The 24,768-nt window shown below is 43.2% G+C and overlaps 1 protein-coding gene across 2 annotated transcripts in view; it reads right to left on the bottom strand.

Moving 5' to 3' along the window:
* DNAH10 (dynein axonemal heavy chain 10) overlaps positions 1 to 24,768 on the bottom strand; it is a 123,301-nt gene that overhangs the window by 68,655 nt on the left and 29,878 nt on the right. For both annotated transcript variants that reach the window (XM_083476578.1, XM_083476579.1), the window contains 18 exons: positions 23,551 to 23,758; positions 22,731 to 22,887; positions 21,120 to 21,596; positions 19,567 to 19,725; positions 17,839 to 17,955; positions 17,651 to 17,753; positions 13,717 to 13,895; positions 10,107 to 10,318; positions 9,193 to 9,349; positions 8,858 to 9,091; positions 7,806 to 7,928; positions 7,283 to 7,516; positions 5,888 to 6,111; positions 3,999 to 4,268; positions 3,193 to 3,376; positions 1,688 to 1,822; positions 412 to 564; positions 64 to 252 (listed from right to left, as the gene is read on the bottom strand). In XM_083476578.1, coding sequence (XP_083332704.1) covers positions 64 to 252; positions 412 to 564; positions 1,688 to 1,822; positions 3,193 to 3,376; positions 3,999 to 4,268; positions 5,888 to 6,111; positions 7,283 to 7,516; positions 7,806 to 7,928; positions 8,858 to 9,091; positions 9,193 to 9,349; positions 10,107 to 10,318; positions 13,717 to 13,895; positions 17,651 to 17,753; positions 17,839 to 17,955; positions 19,567 to 19,725; positions 21,120 to 21,596; positions 22,731 to 22,887; positions 23,551 to 23,758 — 3,515 coding nt within the window. The remainder of the gene's footprint in view (positions 1 to 63; positions 253 to 411; positions 565 to 1,687; positions 1,823 to 3,192; positions 3,377 to 3,998; positions 4,269 to 5,887; positions 6,112 to 7,282; positions 7,517 to 7,805; positions 7,929 to 8,857; positions 9,092 to 9,192; positions 9,350 to 10,106; positions 10,319 to 13,716; positions 13,896 to 17,650; positions 17,754 to 17,838; positions 17,956 to 19,566; positions 19,726 to 21,119; positions 21,597 to 22,730; positions 22,888 to 23,550; positions 23,759 to 24,768) is intronic.

Below are 24,768 nucleotides of genomic sequence, written 5' to 3'. Positions count from 1 at the left end.
AACACTACAGGTATGTAATAAGCATTATGAATGAACCAGCTCTTTGTGAAGGCACTAACCTACCTTTGCCAAAAGAAAACCTTCAGAAAACAGCATGATTTCACAGATTTGTTGGAGATCTGGCACAATTACTACTACAGGTCTGAAAAGAGCCTTAACGGATTCAGGGAGCTCAGTACGGCCTGCGTAGCCAGGATTCATGGTGATGAAAATGCCCATTCGCGGATCCAGAGAAATTTCTTGCCCTTCAAACTGAAACATAAGCCTAATTGAAGTTCAGACAGATACATAAGAGAAAGAAATGGACCCACTAAAGGATCGTCATTTCCCACTTACATGCATGTACATATTAGTGCACCTGAAAACTATTCCAACCCTTTATGCACAAAATCATCTTCCCTGCCTCTTTACCTGAAATGTTTTCAGCTGGTTCATCAGAGCATTTCTGATGGTTTGAATCTGTGAAGAGATGACTGAAAGCACGGAGGCATCAATCCGATTAAATTCATCGAAGCAACCCCACGCGCCACATTGGGCAAGACCGGAGAAAATCTTACCCACTGCCTAGAATGCAAAAGATGAAGAAGCATTAAAACTGAATGGCAGCCATTGATCATGAAAGTCCCTTCTGGTTCAGAGTGAAAAAGGCATCCAGACTTAAGATTTCTCTTACTGCTACCCAGGAGAGCCACAGTCACATGACAGATATTTGAGGTCTTAGGCACCCTGAAGAAGTTCCACCCCAGTTCCATCCCATGGCTGAGGCTTCACCTCCAGGCTTCCTTCAGTGCTACCAGCAGAGTGCAGCCAGGGGAAGCATGGCCCTGCTCGCTTACTCTGAAGTAAGCCCCACTGTTGCATGGGACGGTGCTCCCTCCCTCCCTCCCTCCTGAGCCCAGCGAGCTCCAGGCAGGTGTGCATGCCTCCAGCCCCAGGCAGGGAAGTTGCAAGAGGGCAGGGGCACAAGCAGCTAATTTAAACTGAATTACCAATTAAGTGCAAGTTTAATAAATAAAGGGACAAAGAACGGCTTGTCCTGGAGCCTGAGGGATGCTGATTCACTATGTGGTAGCTGAAGGCTGGGTTTGTGCTGCTGGGAAGGAGTTTGTTTATAGGAGCCCCGCACATGGTAAACGGAAGAAGGGGGGAAACTTCTCTCAACTCTTTCAAGCCAACAACGAACCCTGTCCCAAAGCAGCCACCACTGCCTTGATGGCTTTTGGAGAGGGACTTATCCAGACAAGCAAGGACACAGAGCACACTTTGTCCTTGAATGGCTGGAGGTGGAAGGTGGTTGCTTTGCAGCCGCTAGGCTCAAAGCACAGGTAGCCTAAGCTGGGGAGGACTCTCTTCTCCCTGTGGGCGCTTGGTAGCCACGCTGGGGGGACTTCCCTCTCCCATCCCAAGGATGTTGCCAGTTTTATTTTTCACTGTGGACTCTGTAGACTCTTAAGAGTTCATAGAAATAGAAAAGTGACCCTAGAGATATAAAAGGGTAGTCAAGTGATCCTAGAGACAAAAAGTGTAGAGGCAAAAGAAATTCAGGACATCCAGGGTGAAGTTAGAAATCTGTGATTGTTCATGTGTTTCTGTGATTGTGATTGTCCCAGCCTAATTGGAGGGCATGGAAGTGGTTTTCTGTCATTGAGAAGAGAGCAGTGCAGGAATGCAGAGGGGATATTCCTACCTTGAAATCCATGCCTTCTCCACAATTAGTTACTACACAAAGCAAGCCCAACGCTTTGGCAAGATCTTTAGTTGTTTCAGTCTTCCCAGTTCCTGCTGGACCTGCAGGTGCTCCACCCAAATACATGGACAAGGCCTTTGGAGGAAAAGTCACAGAAAAGTGAGGCAAAGAAGGAGAAAATCCACTTTGCCATTGCAATGAGTGCTAGATTCTCCAGTCTCTAGTAATGAAGGACTGGAGAAAGACAATCGTCTTGAAGAGAACTGAAAACGAGTTAAAAGATTTGCACTCTTTATGGTGTGCATGCATAGCTATTTTCCCCTGCAGTACCCTCAATCAAACAGGTTTGGAAGATTTTGAAAATACAGTGGTACCTCGGATTACATATGCTTCAGGTTACAGATGCTTCAGGTTACAGACTCCGCTAACCCAGAAATAGTGCTTCAGGTTAAGAAATTTGCTTCAGGATGAGAACAGAAATGGTGCTCCAGCAGCGTGGCAGCAGCGGGAGGCCCCATTAGCTAAAGTGGTGCTTCAGGTTAAGAACAGTTTCAGGTTAAGAACAGACCTCCAGAGCGAATTAAGTACTTAACTCGAGGTACCACTGTAACACAAAAAACTGCAGAACCAGTTTATCAGAAGTGAAAGTGAGATGAGTGTACACACAATGAGCAACCAACTCCTGTTTCAAATTGCTTTCAGTAGGACTCCTGTTGGCCAATATCAACAGGGTCCTCTGGCCGGTCCCCGCACCGCCAACAAGGCCACCGCCGCTGCAAGCAGGGGGGGGAGCCAGCAGCACCCAAGGCGAAAGTCACAAGGGCTGTGCAGAGCCCCCAACCCCCTTCCCCAACAATCTCAGCCCCACCAGGACTGGAATCACCTGGCAGCAATCCAGCAGAGCTCAGAGGTCTGGAAGTCTCTGCAGCTGAGCAGACAGAACAGCCGAGCTGCCCCCCCCCCAGCCTAGCACTCACCAGCCTCCGTCGCCACGGCCACCCCAGCTGCAGCCAGAGAGAGAGGGGGGTAGGAGGAGACTGGGAAAGCCAGGGAGGCCACATAAAAGCTCCCCTATTACCAATCCCATATTCTGAGCTTGAATCATTCGCTAAGGGATCCGGAATCCTGCATCAATGACACTTCCAGCCATGCATGAATAGATCCTTTGTTCAAAGCCAAGACACTAACTGAGGAAAGTTGTATACCGTATAGGCAGAATAATCTTATTCTTATTATATACTTATTTATACCCTGTCTTTTTCCCTGACAGGACTCAAGGTGGCTTACAGCTAAAATGAAGAACTGTTAAAAACATAGAAAAAACAATAATTAAAAAACACTTAAACATTGATAGAACTAAAACTCTCTCTCTCATCTATTAAAACCATACAAATAATTACAATAAAAACAGCATGGCTTTGAATATACATTCCAAACTTACCTTCCATTATTTTCAACAGCACTTAAGAACCTAAGCTAAATGAAAAGCCCCTTTATCGGTTTACCTGTGTGAGTGTTAGATATATCCGGTCTGTGAGTGGTGTGATGACCAGTCTCCCATTTAAGCCCATATATTCATAGCCATAAGAAAAGGCACCAGTGCACTGGCGCACATTGAGTTCATCTGGTTCTCGGTCCCAATAAAAACGCAGCTGACTTTCCCACTCAAATTCACGAGCTTCCATGATGCTAGAGAAAGAGGGAGACAGAGGTTCCAGGCTTCCATGAAACATACAACATCAAAAGTCAAAAGAGGTACGGGGACAAAGAGAAGACGACGCCTTCACGCCGGTATGGCTCCCCTTTATCACATACACAGCCCAACAGGACAGTGACAATAACCCACCAACAGCATACAAATCAATATGGCTAACCTGATCCAAAACACCCACCCACCTCACCCACACACAAAAACAAAGATCACCACAGCCAATCACAAGCAAACAATCACACCCTAGGCCAACCCCAACCTCTCTCACCACCAAAGGAACACAAGTGAACAACACAAGCAACGCTGACACCAAACTCTACATACATTAAACATAATAGAAACACCGCCACCCACCCCCACCCCATCCATCTTCCCTCTCTCCACCCCCCTTCTTTTTTCTTTTTTCCTTTCTTCTCCCCCTAATGCCTCAACAAATGAAAAAAAAAGTCAAAAGAGGTCAGCAAATGGTATCAAGAGAAGTTAGAAAAGCAGACAGGATGGAGCAGGAAAAGGGGAAATTGAAGCACAGAAGGGACCTCAAGAATGGTTTCATTACTTTTATTAAACAGAGCAATCTTAGAATCTGGACCCTGCAATTACCTGTCTCTTACAAATATATCAACTATATCCCGTGCATGGACATCAATTATGAGAACGGTATTGTATTTTTTCCTGTCATTTTTGCTTAGTGGTTTGGTGATTCGGGTTACTAGCGAGTCAATTTGGAAGTGCATTTTCTTGGCGAAGTTTTTCATTGCCTGTTTTTCTCCCTTCTTCACTTTTCGGAAGACATCTTCTACTTCCCAGGTCCACCACACCTGATTGGCAGCCAGAACCATCATACCTTGGTACATCAGCATCCAGTCAACTCTAAGGAAAAAGCAGAATCACTTTGCCAGGTGACCAGCAGTAATCAAGTAAAACAAAGATAAAAAGTATGTATCTCAACAAATCATTATAATATTGAAAAGAAGGGTGACTGTACAGCATTCTGGATGTAGCAGGAGAGCTGAGATGGCAAGGCACCATCCATTAGCCTGGCTAGGCTGCCTTCTAGCTCACCTTCTTTCAGAAATGCCTCAAATAGTAGACATGGTGACTGACTTAAGAACATGGATAACACATCACTTATTGGATACAAAAACTGAATCACAGGGATTCTGGATCGACCCAAGACATCCATGTTGAGGGTTGTGTTCTCTAATTTGACAAAGGTACATCACTTAATCTATATTGGCTATCCTCCCTCTAGTTGCACTTTCAGTTTTCAGCTCAATTAGGAGGATCACTAACCAAGAGAAATAAAACACCAAGAAGGCAGGGATGCAAAGGGGAAGCATACCCAGCATGGAGATGTATACCCAAACCTGAAGCTGTATGTGCGGTGACAGCCCATTCCAATATTAGGATATAATTGTGAATGTCTCATTATGCCAACCCATTCACAGTAGGTGAGCCAATGCTCCTTTCTCAGGTTGGTATGTGAAACATCTACACCGAGGGATTTGCAAAAACTACATCATATGCTACAGTGAGTATTACAATGTGGAGGGCACATAGGTGGGTAGAATAATGTTCTGTAGGACTCTTCTGTGAAAACCACCACTGAAATATAGAGTTCTAGTTTGTAATGTCTAGTGGACATGTTTGCTGACAACCACAGGGCAGCTTGGCAAATGTCAGTAACTAACGCTGGTACTGCCAGAAAAGGTTGCTGAGCTTAAATGTGTAGTACTGTAATGCAAAGAAAGAAGCATAAGGAAATGTTGAGTCTCATCGGCAAGGATTATACAGGCCCTGATCAGTCAGGCTATGGTGGTTACATCCCTAGGGATGTGGAATGCAATGGCACAAATGTTAGATCTGTGTGCAAAGCAACATAGCCCTTATGGCAGATGCACAGGTTCCTGTTGATCAAAAGTGCACTGATCTCTGATATGCATCATGCTGTGATTACAGCAATCAGGAAGAGCAAGGACAACCAGAACCAGAAGGCAGCAGTTCCCAGCCAAGATGGACAAAGATTCTGGATTGTAAAAGCCTAGCATGTTGGTGCAAATGAGATAACTATTTTTATACCAGAATATTATCTTACATGGATAGAGAATCCCATGTTCATGATTGAGCAGCACAATACTAAATTAAATTGTAGGAATTATGTATACAATATGACATTGTGCAGACTGAACAGCCCATCCTGGTCCTTGAGGTTGCCACAACTTTCACTGCAGAAGGCATTGTCCAGACATTTTGGATTACAGCTCCCAACATCCATGATCCCTGATCCCTGGCTATGATGAGAATTACAATCCAAAAACATCATGAGGGTGCCAGGTGGAGGAAGCCTGGCATAAAGAGATGCCATGGAAATACTATCTTACACAACACTGTTGTTGTTGTTAATTTATTTATACCCTGCCTTCTTTTCTGACAAGACTCATTCAGCTCACCCTGCTGCCAACCAAATGTGTTGCATTAGATTACCTCACCTGCTTCTGTCCTCACAGTACCGAAAAATGGCTTCTTTAGTAAGAAGTCTGTTGGTCCTCCTCATTTCAACAAGTACAGCAGTCATCCAGTTCTCCACTCTACCTTCAGCTGGGATAGCCTTTCGAAACTCCATCACTTCGCCTTCAGCAGAAATCATAGCAGTAGCTATCTTCATGCCACTGTCATCTTCATGAAACCTCAGAGCGGCTACATTGTCATACATCTGAAACATACCAGGAGGAGATAACACTGAAGCAATGACACTACTCACACAGGAGAACGGCATCACCAGTATGAAATTCAAGTATATTCTCCTGATTAAAGATTTGCTTCAGATTCAAAGATGATTCAAGGCCTTATCCCTGGTTAGTAGATGCAAGTTTATGGCCCTAGAAATACCCATTAAGAAAGTACAGAACTCCCAATTTACAGAAATACATAAGCCACACTTTAGTAAATAAATATTAGGAACTGAAAGTTGAATTTTACATGTAGTTCCACTCTGATATTCAGGGCAGGAGGCCAGGCAGGAAAAGGGTTGATCCATCCTCTGGTGGAAAACAAGAACAGCAAGTTTGATTCATTCTGAGGATGCCCTCAATGTGCCAGGAGTTTCCTTACTAGAACAAGAAGATGGGCTAGCCTTTCCTGCCTGCTCCTTTGCCCTGTGACCAAGAATAATACTGACAGTTATTAAGTCATCAGATATCTAACCATTTTGGAAATGTGAAATACACCTGTGATCTAGTTCTGTGTCTGGACAAAATATACAGTTAGTTAAAACTCTCTTAAATGAACTAAAGGAAAGCTGGCTCAAACCAAATTCCCATCTAGTTGTACGTCCAGGTACCTACAGTGGCCAATCAACTGCTTTTGTATTTCTGCTTAAAAGCAAAACCAGTATTTAAATTTTTTTCAATGGTTATAATTTAATAATAATCAGAAGTCCACCAGCAGAACATGAAAGCAACAACCCTCTCCTCCCTTTGCTCCCCAGCAACTCGCACTGAATAGCAAATTGCCTCTGAACATGGTGGTTCTGTCAGCTGTTACAGCTAACAACAATTGATAGGCTTATCCTCCATATATTAGTCTAATCCCATTTTGAAGCAACCTAGCCAGTAGCCACCACTGCAACTTAGGGCAAGGAACTCCATAGATTAACATTATATCATGTGAAAGAGCATTTTCTATAAATATCAGAATCTTTGTCAGAAGCAGGACAGGCCTGGAAATTCTGGATTATTTTCCTGCTCCCTTGGATACCAGTGGGAAGCACCCATATTGCCCCTGCCTTCTGCCTCATAATCCAACTGTATATACCACTCGCTGCAACAGAAAGGGAGAATGTGAAAGGGCCCTTTAATGGTTTCTTGGATCAGCCCATTATCCACCTTGATCATGTGCTCCTGAACACACAGTGGGTCACTGCTGCCCAGAATGCTAAGCAGTTCGTCATCTGATATGAAGAAGAACCTGGGGAAAGCATTTCTCTTGGAATCCAAGTAATCATTCAAGCTCTTCTGACACTTCTCCAGGCCGTCACTTATATTCTGTAGGTCTGAAAGACGATTTGGAGCTTCACAACATCTCTTTATTATTGGGTCTTTGACCGTTTCTGACATTATCTGCAGGTAAGAATAAATAAAGAAGATGAGAAGCTACTGACAGCTAACACCTTGGATTACAGGTGTGTTTGTGCATATAAGATGCATTCAAACCAGGTATACAGTACCTGTTCAGGGAAGTTTTTAACATTTAACACTATTTGTTTTTAATACTTGATTGGGAGCCGCCCAGAGTGACTGGGGAAACTCAGCCAGATGGGCGGGGTATAAATTATTATTATTATTATTAATAATAATAATAATTTGCTGTACTTCAATGCTCCCATTAACCCACAAGTCAGATACTTGCCCTTTTAAATATCCTGTCAATGTTGTCAAATTTTTTAGCTTCCTCTGGCAGTTGAGATCGTATATCTCCACCAATAAATATACTCTCCAGATACATCCATTTTCGCTGAACTATCATCCAGACCTAGGGAAGTCAAATATTGCATTTTTTAAAAAGGGAAAATCTCTGTTCACTTGCCTGTGAGTTGGACAGCAGTTGTGGCACAGCAGGGCCCACCACCATCCTCCTCTTTCCTGTGCTAGACCCCCATGGCTGTTGGGAGACACAGCTGCCTCTCCCATCGGCTGAGGAAATTTGTAATTTGCCTGCCTCAATTTGGCCAATCACAAGCAGGCCAGTGGGGGCTGCTTCGAGGGAGGGGGGCGCAGAGCTGGGCGTATAAAGTGGCCAGTTGCCTTGTCCGGCACTGCAGTCACCTTCCAAATCTCCCTCCCTCCCTCCCTCCCTTGTTTTGGTATTTGCTTGACCTTGCTATGGATCACTTCAGTTGCCATATTGGGGGCCAGAGAGGAATTTTGCCCTTAGGCTAATTGAGCCTATCTGGGGTTTTTTGTCTTCCTCATAGCAAGCATCACAATTTTGGCAGTTATGGCATTGGATATGATCCTTTCTCCTTGCCAGAGGGGGAAACGCAGGCGGCATCCCTACCATTCCATGGCAGCGGGATATCACATTAAAAGGAACCTGAGGGAGGTACTTCTGTCTTTCTGCCCAGGTGGGGGCTGAGGGCCACAGCAATCCCCAGTGTGGCAAACTTGTCAGGTCTTTGATGTATGTCATGGGACACCCTTTATCAGGTTTGGCCACCACCCCCAGATTTCTCCAGCAGGTGGGCTAGACATAGCAGATGTGCCCAATGCTATGCCAAACACTTACATTTGTAATCAATAAAGTTGTGGCCTAATTTGAACCCCAGATGCTTGTCCGAGTCCTTCTGTATTTGTTACTTAAGATAAAGGGGCAGTGGGTTTCATTGCCCGGGCACACGATAACAGGTAAATAAAAGAGACTACAAAACCACTCATGAAGTAGACTCTGTTTTACTTCCCTACCTCAATCACTTCACCAATCAAGGAGAGAGTTTTTTCCCAGCTGTGAACCAGAGACAGGAAAGGTCCTACAAATCTGCTCCCCGAAATACTCTGGAGGTTGACTGCATTGTCATCCAGGATCTGGATTATGTCATCTACAGCTCCCAAAATGAAGCCCCGTTCCTGAGTGCCTTTGAAGTACCTTTGCACAGTAAATTTCATGTGCTCCCAGGTTTCTACTATTTCCTTTACACCCTATGAGAAGACAAAAAAATAAATTCAAAGTTTCTAATCGTTTGCTGTAGATATTGCTGTAAGAGCCCTAAAGAAAGAGGAATAGCAAAGGGGAACTTTACCTTCTCAATGCCAAGTTCCTTCACAGCAGAACTAACTATCTCATTGATAACATCAATGTGTTTGTGCAGCTCCATGGCAAACATATTCTCCAGAGTGAATGTTTCTGTTGCCATATCAAAAAATGTATTTGTTCGACGCATCAATTCTTTCCAGTGCCTGAAAAGTGTTAACAGATCAACAGTAAGGTGCTTTGGTTCAAGATACGTTGCTTTAGGAGAAAACTGCACATTACACCCTGGGGAACACCTGGTCCCATACCCATACTTGCCACTGCGATGCAAATGCAAGAGTGGTGTGTACATTTGGAGGCTTCCCCCTCAAAAAAAAAGTCCATATACAGTCATAACTTGGTTGTCAAATGCCTTGGTACATGGACGTTTTGGCTCCCAAATGCTGCAAACCCGAAAGGGAGTGTTCCGTTTTGCGAACGTTTTTTGGAAGCCAAATGTCCAACACAGCTTCCATGGCTTCCAATTGAGTGCAAAAAGCTCCTGCTGCCAATCGGAAGTGCGCCTTGGTTTTTGAACCGTTCCGGGAGTTGAACGGACTCCCGGAACAGATTAAGTTCAACAACCAAGGGACCACTGTAGAGGACATTTAAAACAGCAAGGAATTTTATTACAAAAGAAGAGAACTAAAGTGGAATGATACCAAAGTTCATTAAGTCTCAGTAGCTGCTTAGCATGGGAATTTTGCAGCAAGGATACTTCTATGCCCACATGAATTTCTAATATCATCAAATGCATTGGCCAGAACAGCAGAGACAAAATTAGAAAAACTTGCCTGTTTTGACAGCTTTGCCCATGATCACCACAGAGTAAGAAACAGGCGTGAAATGTATCAGGTGTAGATTCAAATTACTGAAATGTTTGGCTTTAACATGCAACCGTATATGAATGAATTGAAATCAAACCTCTCTCTCAATGCTTCATTTTTCAAATCCAGCAGCAAAGGAATGGAGTCCTTAAATGCCTTCATCTTCATTTCCAGATGATATGCGACAGGCACACTTCGGACATGTTTTGGCAATTTGCGAAGGTTTTTTAGATACCCTTCAATACCATCCTGCAGCACCTGCACATTGAGGTTCACCCACAGAGTCTGAGACCATTCTTCTTTAGCAGCCTGGGAACAGAAAATAACTTATAAGAAACATATTGTTATAGATGTGGGTAAAATTAATAAATGCTAGGATTTTGGTTTTTTGTGGTATGAAGGGAGAAATATAAGCTGCAAAGGAATTCTTGGGTAGCCTGGCCAAGCTAGGGCAGTTAAGGGAACAACAGAGAGCCACTGAGGGTTGTTAACAAGAAAAGATAACTTCTTGCCCCAGGTGTGACCACAGACTAGGGATTTGGAAGTTTGCCAAGGTAACTGCTCTGGGGGAGGGCAAGGGGTTTCTGGGAAGGAGGAGGAGGAGGAAGGGCTGAGATCAATCTTAGAAGTGGGCTGGCTGCAGGCAGCTTATGCTGCTGCCTCTTGGAATGACTATGCTGTAAGATCTGGACCCCCTCCATGCAGACTGAAGGTGTAAATAGGTGAATAAACCATATTTCTTAAAGCACGGCAGTTTCCAAAGGGACACAGACACTTTGTGTTTGCCTGTAGCCCCATGAACTCTTGCCACTGCTTGGCAGAGAGAGGGGCAGGTACCAGGCTTTTGTAACAGTATCTTGCTGGTTAGACAGAGATTTTTATTTTATTTTATTTTTATGAAGAAAAGATTAAGAATGCCAGGCCTAGGCTAAGTAGATATTTAAAGCAAATGTTCCCTTATTCACCTCAACAAGGAATTTACAAGAGACACATGGATGATAATAATAATTCCCTTGGTAAATTCTAATTAGCTGAGGAGGGAAATCTGTCAAGCCAAAAAGTGAAAAAGGAGAAATATTGCAAACACATTTGTTGCTCTTGATGGTGTAAATTCACAACAGTTTTACATCATTAATTATTATTATTATTTAACTAACTATCAAGTCTGATGGCCAGAGAAATGGTGGAGACTTCTAGTCCTTTCCTCCTCCTCTGCCAGTTCTTGAATCCATAAAAAGAAAAATAGGTGGGGCAGGTCTATTTTTCAAAAACTAGACATAGCTTCCAGGCACTGAGAAGGAAGCAGAGGTCTGGCTAAGTCATAACAAACTCAGTCTAAGAAACCTATATCAGACTAGGAATGAGCTGCCTGCCTGCCTGTTCCCACTTCGTTTCCTTTCCCCTTCTGCAATCCACCTCAATTCAATACAGTGGTACCTCGGGTTACAAACTCTTCAGGTTACTGACTCTGTTAACCTGGAAGTAGTACCTCGGGTTAAGAACTTTACCTCAGGTTGAGAATGGAAATTGTGTGGCGGCGGCAGTGGGAGGCCCCATTAGTTAAAGTAGTACCTCAGGTTAAGAACGGTTTCAGGTTAAGAACAGATCTCCGGAACAAATTAAGTTCTTAACCAGAGATATCACTGTATGTCTAATGTTTCCTGTGACATCTGAAATGGAACACTGGAGTTGCCATGGTCCTACAAACCAGAGTATAAAACCAGAATCAAACCAGTTTGATGTCCTGGTTAGCATGGATTGCTCAAACTAATTTCCTGGTTCTACTGAAAATTGTACTTTAAGAAACCTTGGAAGTTTTGAATTAAGGAACACAATATAAGGGAGAAGAGGGGAGGAATTGCATGGCCACATGGCTCATTCACATGGTTTAATGCAGGCATAGGCAAACTCCGGCCCTCCAGATGTTTGGGACTACAATTCCCATCATCCCTGACCACTGGTTCTGTTAGCTAGGGATGATGGGAATTGTGGTCCCAAACATCTGGAGGGCCGGAGTTTGCCTATGCCTGATTTAATGGATAAAAATAATTAGATCTGAACCAATTTATAGAAGATGTACACCCTTCTCTCTCTGTCTCTTGTACAGACAGCAGAGACAAATGTGCAAATGGGATGGGACAGAATTATGAATGAAGTAGAGGAACATACATGTAATTGATGCATGACTATGCATGCGCACATCGTGGCAACCTAGTAGTAGCGGTAAAAGGGGGCAAGGTGGGGCAGTGCCGTAACAGGGTGGAGCGGGCTTATGTGCACTCCACCATCCTGCATGATGACCTGGAAAGCTGCCTGTACATGAGAGATTGATAAACCAGAAACAGACTGATACATCTATCTCTAGACAGAAGTCTAGATGTTGTGTATACTAGCTGTCACCAACTAGCCTCCACGTTCACCCACTGTTTCTCCTGAACTTTCCCTCTGGAGAGAAAAACCTGGAACCTGGATTATATTACCAACTATCAAAGGACAGAAGTGACTACCGTGCACACACCAACTGTTATAAGTTGCTTTGGAAGCCAATCTCTGATGAACTGAGGGAACTGCAGCTACATATAATGCAAAACTTGTTCAAAATACAGTGTAGACACAACCTTAAAAGGTACTGTTCTCCCCTACCAGCCTAGAAAGCACTCTTATTTTTAAAGCTTAATGTACAGATAGTAGATAATTCCATTTGACTTTCTCTACCCAATGGACCAAGCCTCTGCTTACAGATGGTTGGACCAAAATAGGCCATACACTGCAATTTCATGCAGGTGTGCCATCTATGCGGGGACATGGGGGCCAGCCCCCCATACTTTCAAGAAGGGGGGCAAAGTTTTGTTACAATCCTCAAAAGGACACACCAGGACCAAGATATTGTGTCCTTTTGCGGTTCCCCAGGGATGCAGCAGTGCAAAGCATCTTCCCCCTGTGTGTCCCTTTGATGAACACTAGAGCGCCTCCCCAGAAAGCGCGCTGGCAATCTCTGCCAAGGACATGCAGGGTGAAGCATCTTTGCCCCTCGTGTCCCTTTCACAAAGGTAAGGCAGCTGGTAGTGGGAGGGGGATGGTGAGCTGAGTTGACCTGGCCATGCATGTGCAACAGGGCCCCCCAATGTTGGGCACAACTCGGCACCACTGACCTGGTATGAGATTTGAAGCATGAACCTTCTGTGATTCAGACAAAGCCCTCAGCTATGAGAACTCTCTCTCTCTCTCTATATATATATATATATACCGCAGATTCCGGCGTATTAGGCGACTGGGCATATTAGATCCCCCAAATTGGCAGCGGTCAATTTGGGGGTTCATCTTATAAACCCAGTCACCTGATACACTGGGCAGCTATATGCTGGGCGGAAGCCGCCCAGCAAAGCCGACTTAGCATCGCTGGGCAGCTTCCTCCTGGCGCGGAGCCCGCCGCCCGCTGCTCCTGCTTCCGAAGCAGCAGTGGGCGGGCTCTGCACCAAGAGAAAGCCACCTGGCACAGAGCGGAGTCCGCCGCCCATTGCTGCTGCTGCGGCAGCTTCTGAAGCAGCAGTGGGCGGGCTCCATACCCGGTGTATAAGACGACCCCCAACTTTTTAACCTCTTTTCCGGGGTTAAAAAGTAATCTTATACACCAGAATCTACGGTATACACACACACACACACACACACACACACACACACACACTTATTTAAAAAAAACCACTTACTCGCTGCAACTTGTAAATATCATAGATCTGCCTCAGGCCCTTCATCTCCTTCTGGATTTTCATTAAATCAGGGTACATTGTGATTGGAAGGTCAAATAGTTTTTCAGCATTTGCCAGTTCCTGACGATTTTTCTCATGCTTCTCCAGTTCTTTTTCAAAAACTACCATGAGCTCTAATCCTGCAGATGGCAATAGAGAATATATGGCATCAAGGGATGAGTAGTAGTCACCATATGTAGCACTCTTGGCTATAGACATCCCCATAGGTGAAATCTCTACAAGATCTGATCCACAACAGAAGCTCAGGTCAGATATAACTGTGCTTTTTGCTTCTTGTACAAAACAAATTCTGGCCCAGAACACTTTCCCAGGAAATCTACCAGCAGATTCTCAATGAAAAGATCAGTAACGGGAAACAAGTTTCCCTATGAGAAAGATTGGTCCCCATTACTGTCGTTCTCTTCCAATGGACAGATGCAAGCAAGCTCTGGGTGTTTTATTCTACAGTGCCCTCTAAGTTCACCTGAGACCATAGTGAGTCCCAACAGAGACTTAGGATAATTTTTATTCAGTTCACACTTAAAGACATACTTACCTAATGCACAATTTCCAAAAGGAATATGCAAACCGAAACTCACATTTTCCTTGAAACTCACATTTTCAGAATTCTGCAATGCACTTTTCCACATGGGCAATATGTACAAATTTAGCATAACATGTGCGTAAGCATATATATATATATATATATATTAGTTAAAATAACATTCAAGAATGTTAGCTGAAATTGCTAACAAAAATTATTCTCAAATAAATGTACCGTATTTTTCGCCCTATAGGACGCACCGGCCCATAGGACGCACCTAGATTTGGGGGGGGGAATAAAGGGGGGGGAATTATTTCCCCCCCCCAGGCGCGGGGCTGGGGCGGGAGAAGCCCGAGCTTCCCCCGAACCCAGCCCCCAGAATGGGAGCCAGAGTGGCTCGCGGAGCTTGCGGGGCTGGGGGTGGGGGAAGCCGGACCTTCCCCCGACCCCAGCCCCGCGAACGGGTCGGAGAGCGATGCCAAAGGTGTGCGCACCTTCGGCATCGCTATGGGACCTTGCGCGGCTGGGGGCGGGGGAAGCCGGAGCTTGCCCCGATCCCAGCCCCCCAACAGGTCGTAGAGCGATGGCGAAGGTGCGCGCACCTTTGGCATCGCTCTGGGACCTTGCGCGGCTGGGGGGATAGCTTCCTGAAGCCTGGAGAGCAAGAGGGGTCGGTGCGCACCGACCCCTCTCGCTCTCCAGGCTTCAGCGAAAGCCTGCATTCGCCCCATAGGACGCACCCAGATTTCCCCTTCATTTTTGGCGGGGGGAAAGTGCGTCCTATAGGGTGAAAAATACGGTATTAGGATAAAATTGCACTAAAATGTTGATAAATTTTAAGGAAGATAATTTTAACTAAAATTTGCAAATTGCTGTGGAAATGTCAGGAACTGAATTTAAGACTGGAAAAATAGAAACTGAAATTCACAGTCCCTAGTTTCAACCGGACAGAACAGAGCTTTCCAGATCTCCATCATTGTCACCAGTCCATTCAGGATTAACATTTTATCTTTTGGTATTTTAGATATTCCACTATCCTCTAGATATTTTTGCATTTTATCTATAATGCCCTGTTTAGCTCAATATAATTATGTATAGAAACTCATAAATTGATCCCTTATTTTTTAGGGTTTTCCACAAATCTACCTTCCTATATTAATTTTATTTATACAGGATTTTTCTTCTCTTTCCTTTATTTGCCATGCTAATAATTTCCCTGGTTTGTTAGCTTTTTCAAATTGTTTCTGTTTTAAATATTTAAGTTTCCACTCTACTTCTTGATTTATTATAACTGAAAACTGTTTACAATATTTTAGTATCCCATTTCACTATCTCTTTTCAAGGAGAATTTATTCTTTTTCTTTTCTTTTTATTTCTTGTAAAATTTCCTGCTTTTTCAACTCTCTTCTTTTTTTGGTATGCACCTTACTGAATTAAAAAAAAACCTTGCATTTTCACATTACTCGCATCCCATAATACCTTTAGAATTGTCTCCTGATTAAAACTAATTTCAAAATAATCCTTTTGTATTTCCCCCCTTTTCTAATATTCCTTGATCATTTAATAAATTATCATTTAATCTCCATCTCATTGGGAAATTTTGCCCTGTTCTTAATTCCACAATGTGTGCTTCCTAGAAACAAATTATATCCAATTTTACTTTTTTACCACATTCAATCTTATTCCTTTTAGTTTTATTATTAAGCATTTACATTCCAAGTTAACATTTTCAATGTCATCTTGTTCTTTATTTATCTCTCATCTCAACCTCTGTTGGTTATTCTTCTTCTTCCTATCTGGCTTCCAAAGCGAACATTCTTTCTCCTGCTTATTCTTTCCCATATTTTCTCCAAAATTTGTCTGCTTCAGTAGGGTCCTGATACCTTTGTTTTCTTCCTTTATATGTAAAAGATTCTCAACAAAAAGGGATTTTCTTGTATCTCAATGCACCTGTCAAATATTTATAATTTACTCTTTTTTTTAGCCATCTCCGGGATTTCTTTCAGAATTACAGTGGTACCTCTGGTTACATACTTAATTCGTTCCGGAGGTCCGTTCTTAACCTGAAACTGTTCTTAACCTGAAGCACCACTTTAGCTAATGGGGGCCCCCGCTGCTGCTGCGCGATTTCTGTTCTCATCCTGAAGCAAAGTTCTTAACCCGAGGCAATATTTCTGGGTTAGCAGAGTCTGTAACCTGAAGCATCTGTAACCTGAAGTGTATCCCGAGGTACCACTGTATTATTTTTTGCTCATTGATCTGGAAATTTTCCTAGTGGTGCATCTGTATTACTCTGTCCTTAATTCTCTTTGAATTAAAAAACACCAAGTGGTCACCCAGCAGTTTTTTCCCCTTTAGCATATCTAGATTTATGTGGGGAATTTTGTTCACTGCTGTGCTAATAATTTCTTCTTCCAGTTCAATCAGGTTAGCAAATTCTTCCATTATTTTTTCACTTAGTTCCACCGTTACATCCTCTGGATTTTGGTCTTGGAAGAATGCTTATATAACTTTGATTCCTAAATAAGACAGAGATCCTAAGCAGTTAGAAAATTATCGACCTATATTTTTACAATTATAAACCTTTTGCAGATATATTAACAAATAGGTTGAAAATGGTATTAAAAGAGGTAATCCATTATGATCAGGCCAGATTTTTTTCCAAGAAGACAGATGAAGGACAATATTAGAAATATAATTGATATATTAGAATATAGTAGAATATTTACAAGCGAGAAATTAAAAACAAGCGGCTTTAATGATTTTAGACGTAGAGAAAGCATTTGAAAACACATAAGAAAGCACAGAGCACCTTGCCCTCCCCCTTCCTTTCCCAGCTGTTGTAGAGATTTTCAAGCTTCAGAAAAACATTCAAATACCGTCAGTCTTTTGGTAGCTGACTGATTGCAGCCCATTAGCATATGTTAGTCCAGGAGTGCCTCTTGATTAAAGCCAATTATCCAGATTAAGGAGAAACCCTCCACAAATCATGCCAGTAACAGAGGCTTCATCCATGGCAGGGACACACTCACAGGTCACTCCCATTCTGCCACTGAAGTTGGCAGACACAGGATTACATGGCACTGCAGGATACAGTCATCCCCCCAGGCCCCAATGGGGGGCATTGCGAGGATTTATGCCTTATAAATCCTCCTTCCCCTGCTTGAACTTCTTCACAGCCCCCAGAGAGATACAAAGAACAACCACCATTGATTTGTAAGCGTGGCCAGAAACCTGTGGTGTTTATATTCTCGTATAAGAAGGTCTGAAGAATTCCAGGCCACTGCAACATTATCCATTGTTTATTCCAGCTGCCTGATAAGAGGAGTACTAACTCACACACATTCTTACCTCTGTCAAGATTCTCACCAACAGAACCTGGTCCTTCAGTGATAAACCTCTGGTAAAAATCATCAATTTCCTTACTGTAGTTTGCAATCTGCTCCCTTGTGATCTAGAGGGAATATGAACCAAATTAGTTTAGCTCCTCATCCAAATGCATTCATCCGATTCCACAATATACGTTAAAGGAACAGTACCTCAGTAAATGTCTTTTTGATGCTTCCAAGGCTGTGATCAACTGCTGCTGCATCATTAAAAAGTGTATCCCACATTAGCTTCATCTTTTCCACCAACTGCCGTTCTTCTTCTGTTGTCTAAAGCAAAATAATATTTCAATTTTTAAAAGTGTGTCTGAGGCTCCAGATCATGTCTAAATCTGCTAGCGTGCAGCCCAGCAGGATACCTGGGGAGTCACTCACAAGACATTCTGTTACTCTGACACTTCATACAAATGAATGGTTCTTCTAGGAGAACTGCTAGCAACAACCTGCCCTCTTAGAATCAGAGAAGGGACCATGAGGGTCATCTAGTGCAACCCCCTGCAATGCGGGAAGATTTCACCCAGTGTGAAAACCCACAACCCTGAGATTAAGAGTCTCGTGCTCTACCAACTCACTTATCCTCAAGGTCTCTATCTGCAACAGCCCTCTAAATTTCCAACAAGCCAATCCATGTTGGTATTACAGAACACACAAACCAATCTGTATTCTGCCATCCTACTTTCAAGAGCTCCCTGCATTTTGATTCCTTTTGCCATGCTAGATTTCTCAGATCCACTGCACTGCAAAGTCACTTAAACAACACAGTTGGATGCCAGAAAAACCAAAACCTTTTATAACACTTTACTTAGCAAAAGCAGTGTCTAATTTAAGGAGAAATGAACAAAGAGATTTTGTCTTTCTTAGTTTGAGCCTTAGTTCAGGTCTTTAACACTAATAGAATGAATCTTTAAGTTACTAACTGAATGATCTTTGCTGTTGCACTTCTAACATGCAGTACCAGCTTTGTTTACTGAGGTGGCTCTAGCACTGTTCCATCAACATTCTTGTTGCACCTTAGCCTGGAATAGCTGAGTTGGGAAAGAATCACATGACCTAGAACCAAGTCAAGCAAATCCTAATTGAAGTAGCTCATGAGTTAAAGTTGTAGACTAAACTACTAGACGTTACAAATTTGAAGGCTGCAAATATGAGCAGAACATAAGTGAGGCAGACAGAAAGGGGCTGTTTAACCCTTCTCTCCCTGGCTATGTCTTCACACTCCCAAGTCATTGCACATGCAAGTAGAAAAGCAGGCCATTACACATGCCTGCCCTGTGGGGTCTACACTGTGACCCTGCAATTCATCACCTTGCCCATTTTGTTCATGTGCACCAATACTAATCAGATTATTTGTCCATCCCATCTCGCACTGCCTACTATGACTAGCAGCAACATTCCAGGAGAAAAGGGTCTTGATCATCTCCCTCTTTAAACCAGAGATGCCAGTGACTGAACCTGCTACTTTCTGCATGCAAAGCTGGCACTTCACCACTGAGCCCATTCCCGTAATAATTTACTGTCATATAAATCAGCGCAGATTCCCTAAGAACAGGCTTCCTCAAACTCGGCCTACAACTCCCATGATCCCTAGCTAGCAGGACCAGTGGTCAGGGATGATGGAAATTGTAGTCTCAAAACATCTAGAGGGCTGAATTTGAGGAAGCCTGTCTAAGAATGATCCCAGATTTGCCAAACTCTGAGGTCCAGGGTATGATCCATAGCTGGTCCATCAACAATTCCCTGATTGTCTGTGACTCATTAGGTCTGGGGACATGAGACTTTCAAAAAAGTCCCATCCTCCCAGTTCAACAAATGGAAACTACAGAGCAAGCTTATCTTGAGATTCTGCAGCACTTATCACAAATGCTGCAGCATTTCACTTACAGGAATATTATACATTTCAAGGGTACGGTATCGCTCACGAATATCCAAGTATTTAAGTTCCACTTCTAGAGACATATCTTTGATCTCGGCAATTGTGCCCAAGACGAATTTGAGATCCTCCAGGGTACTGGGAGTTGTCTTAAGGTTATGCGATAATCTCTGGGGAGAATGGTTCATTAAAAAAGAAAGAAAGAAAGAAACATTTAGCTGAAAATACTTTCAGTAATTCATCAGTATCATTAACTAAGCGATGATTTGTTCATGAAAAATACAATTATAGATCCTCAGGATCTTGCAGCAAACTATATTATGCAAGAATATGAAAATGAAGTAGCTTGGGGCTGCAAAAATAATGAGTATAACAAATATTTGTTTGTTATATAAGTGGCAGGCAGTGGATTGCAACAATTTATGCACCCCCATGGTTGAGAAATCAAGCCAGCTTCAATCAGGGCTACATCAATCCCAGTGGAATGACCTCTGCAAAGGGTGAAACGGGGATTGCAACCTTGCTCCTGTTTCTTGATCTCGTCAGCTCTCGATACCATGGCATCCTCCTGGACCAGCTCCAGGGAATGAGAATTTGGGGCACTATTTTTGGGTGGTTCCGGTCCTACATTTGGGACTAAGTCCAGACAGTAGCATTGGCAGCTACTTATCTTATTCCCAATGCTATTTAGTATCTATCTGAAGCCACTGGAAGCAGTCATCAGGAGATTCAGGCTGAGGTACCATCAGTATGCTGATAACACATAGCTTTTTTTCTTCATAACACCTGAATCAGGAGAGGCCATACAGTCCCTGGGGCAGTGTTTAGATGCAGTGGTAAGGTGGTGAGCCACTTTCCCACATGTCCTCCAGCCTCCTGCTGGCCCCAGAGCTTCAATTCTAGCTGTGGATATTTTTGGATACAGTATTTTTGGTATGGATTGAAGAGAGAGCACGTGCTGTCTTTCCTCTTCTATGGCCTTGGATTCACTATTTTTCCCTTATGTTATTTTACTGAAAAAAGGCATTGGGGAATGTGCTGCACAGTCAGAAAAAGTGTGAACACTTTTGGAGTATCTGAGAGATGGTACAAAGATGACAGAGACTAATAAAATATGGGAACTTTTGAAGAAAGAACATAGAAATGTTTTAGGGAGACGGAAAGGGTTAACAAGAGAAGGAACTGCTTGCCTGTGGAGCCATGGTACAATTTAAAGCAAACTTTCAGAAGAACAAACTATCCCCTTCAACTACTCCCCCTTGCCCAAATGAAAGAAGAGTGGACTTAACACGCCAACAAATTATAGAAAATTATCGAAGCTTCGCTACATCCTTCTGTATCCATTCCCCCATCCACCCGACCATATTCTGCAGACTTAACTGGGCAGTAGCACTGATAAGGGCATTTTACAGCCTTTGGCCTTTCAGGTGTGGCTCCCGCCATCCCTGAGCACTGGCCACGGTGGTCGTGGCTGATGGGAAGTGGGCGTCCAAGAACCTCTGGATGACCACTGCTTAACTACCCCTGATAAAAATGATTCATTGCCAGTCAAATAGTTTCTTACTTCAATATGTTCTTGGAGTTCGTAAAGTGCCTCTTTGGCTGATTCGTTGAGCAGTTTCCCGAGTGAAGCCATCCAGCCTTTAGCAGTTTCTTGCACCGTAGAAGCCAAAGGCTCGAGCTGGAGGCGAATGCACTGCTCGTCTTTAACCATGGGCTGCTGCATCACTTCTTGGGCTACCTTCAGGTAGAACTGCAACTTGTCATCAAAGACGACACAGGCTGGCTTTTTGGCAGCAAACTTTTCCATAACAATGGCCTTGTCTAACTTCCACAGAGGGCGGTACCTCTTCCACCGGTTCAGGTATTTTGTCAGGGAGCCCAGAAGCTTGTGCATGTTCTGAGAGATGAGGATGGCCTGCTCAATGATTAAAGGGTTCTGGGAGATATCGCTAAAGAAGCTAAAGATGATGGGCTCGTCGTCACCAGTTTGCTGTGGTGGACAATCAATGCAGGTGCCATGCATCCAGCGAACAAAATGCTGCATTGAAGACAAAAGACCTTATTGGGTATCAGGTTTTGCATCAGCAAGGGGAGGGGGTGCTATCATGGAGATCAGTTGCATTTGCATCAGTGATGCCAGCATAGCAATATGAGAAGACAGAGGTCTTTGCTAGACGCCCATAACTCAAGGCCCTTCCTGCTCTCTCAATACAGTGGTACCTCAGGTTACATATGCTTCAGGTTACATAGGCTTCAGGTTACAGACTCCGCTACCCCAGAAATAGTCCCTCGGGTTAAGAACTTTGCTTCAGGATGAGAACAGAAATCATGCTCCGGCAGCGCAGCGGCAGCAGCAGGAGGCCCCATTAGCTAAAGTAGAGCTTCAGGTTAAGAACAGTTTCAGGTTAAGAACGGACGTCTGGAACGAATTAAGTACTTAACCCAAGGCATCACTGTACATCCCATTCTGTTTTCCTTACCCTTCAGGGTTTGCATAGCCACTCCTGAATTTCTACTCCTTCCTTTCCACTCTCTTGCCAACACCTCTCTTATCAAACTACTGTCCTGTGCTCCTCTTCCCCCTCCCTCATGCTCCTTTTTCTTTGTCACCGTTATGAGATCATATAACTTTGTTGATCCTCCTGGTCCCTCCTCATGATTTCTCCTCCTTCCAGGTCACTTGACTCCATTTCTATCAATCCCTTGATGATGTCCTGCTCCAATGGAGCCAGCCTTAATGCAGTATTTCAAAGCATTGATTTGAACAGTGGATCATTCATTTGCTGAACACTTATGAGTGATCCTTCCCTCACCAGTTCATACTCAAACTTATTATTGGCCTAATGAATAGAAGTGTAGCCAGGAAGATTATTTTCTCTTAAAGGGGCAGGTTGCACAAGTAACAGACTGAGGATCCCACTACTAAAACACTTATATTTTTAACTAGGAGGCTGGATTATACATCACACAAAAATCAGGCTACATCATTTCACTGACTTCTTCTGATCTGTAAATCTGTATCTTGATGAAATATACCTAATTGAACCATGCATATTTAATTTTAATGCCCCTAAATCATTGTAGGTAGCATGGTATTCTACTGTCTTGTTACATAAATCAAAGAAAAGGAAATTCACCTAGACCTCATTGCAAATTGACACAGAATACTCACTTTAGTAACTTCCACACAATCTCGAATGCACTGTACACACATTTTTTCAATTTCAGGAGCATTTGGCTGGAGGATGATTTCAGGAGCCGATAAAATTGTTTCTGCTTGAAAGAGAGGGGTATTCCCCATCACAGCGGCATTGAAAGACTGCAAATTTCTGCAAAGAGAAACAGAACATTGGCACTTATCATTGATGTTCCTTCCAGGAAATGTGCATGGTGTGTCCAGTAAAGAGCGGGTTAATATTCCCCACCACCTAAGCCAAGAAGCATCTCGTGACACAGCTTTGTAGACTATGCTCAGTTCAAAAGCCCCTGGCACAGTTCCAACAGGAGCTGAGTCAGCCCCAGAGTATGACGTGTGTAGAAGAACAAAAGGAGTGTGAAGGGCAAAGCCCCTTCCAAGCAGTCCTGATAAAAATGAACATGAGGAACATCCTATGGCAAACTGCAGGAGTGTCCCTGAGGACTCCTTGGAAAGAACATGCATAAGAACCGCACAATATTCCTTTCCCAATTGGCATGCGGTAAAGAGCAGAATTTGACTCAGCTAACCAAAGGAGATAATTATCTAGGAAAGATAAAACAGGGAAATAGCAGGAGATCTGACCTAGGCAAAGGAACTGGGGCAGGGATTCAGGAGTTGAGCCTAGTCGGCAAAGCTGTGTCATATGAAGAAGCTTTGCCTAAGTGGTGGGTGATGCTAGCCTACTCTTCACTGGGTGTCTCCTGCACACCAACCAGGGAAAGATGAATGAAAGTTGCACTCAGAGAGCAAACAACTAGACAGAAGAGGGAGAAATATATTCAGACAGACTTACTTGAGAACCAGGGTCGTCAAGCTCTGGTAAACTTTCTTTTCCCAAAAGGCGTAATAATGAACCAGTCTGGAGGCCCTGCCAGTGTTTGTGTTCACAATAAGCCCCTCCATTTTGGTTAGCAGGGGGCCAATGGAAACGTACTTGTGTACCATGTGTTCAACATCCCTGGATCTTTCATGCTTAATGTATTCAAAGTATTCTTTCGCCCCTGCCAAGGTGGGTAGCAAAATTAAGATTTGTCAGTTGCTAACAAATGTACAAGATAATATGCTGGGATTCTCCTTGAAAAATTCACTCCACATGAAGAGTTATTTGGAATTCATGCAAGTTACAGCTTCAGTACCAGGACTAACTCTTTAGACTTTCTTAGGTGCCCGTTAACACAATGTGTGAGTAAAAGAATATCTAGAGGAGCCACTGGAATACCAGCTTTCATTTTCAAGGTTTCTTCATAACTTGTCCTCAAGCACATGGATAATCAAACAACCTTAAGCAATGTTTAAGAGGACAGTAACTTCACATAACTAAAAAAAACACACATAACAGTGTTTAAACCTGGGCTGTTCAATGTAGGAGGAAGAAAGGGGTGCACAATCTCCTTTTCAAAAACAAACAGCGTTAACACCAGTACTACTTGTGCATGCAAATACTACAAGGAGTCTGTGCCTCTCAATTCTTTCCTAGGGGGCCTTTACCTAGTGCAAAGAGAATGGCAACACGCACAATAAAAAGCAATGACAAGGAAGCAATGGGATATCCCAAAATCAATGAAGAAATGGAAACAGCAGCATATTATATACACACCTGAAATGTATAGCTGAAATGGGACTACAGAGAAACAAGAGGGAGATATTAGCAAACTAAGAGGGACTCCAAAGTTTGCAGAAGTAGAAAAAACCCACACCTAAGGCCAACTCCCTCTGAAACAGTCCAATGAAGACTGAACATGTTCAGTAGCCACAGTACCAGTTGGAGAGGGGTGGGAGAAAGAAAGAAAAGGGTAGGGAGAGTAGAATAGAATGTCTTGAAGGAAAACACAACTAGTTGGAACACTGAACCATTGTATGCTTTTATAATTTTAATGTGCACTGCTTAGAGATTTCAGAAATAAGTAATATATAAATAAATCTTAAATATTGTTTTTAAAAAACAATATTTGGAACAATTTCCTGAATAGCCCCTAGAGAAGCAGGAAACACTGTTTGCTTCATGTTCATG

The sequence above is a fragment of the Podarcis liolepis genome, assembly GCF_965112155.1.
Source record: "Podarcis liolepis genome assembly, chromosome: 15".
NCBI classification, from domain to species: domain Eukaryota; kingdom Metazoa; phylum Chordata; class Lepidosauria; order Squamata; family Lacertidae; genus Podarcis; species Podarcis liolepis.
Note: the sequence above shows the minus strand (reverse complement) of the source record. Positions and strands in the feature narration are given on the sequence as shown.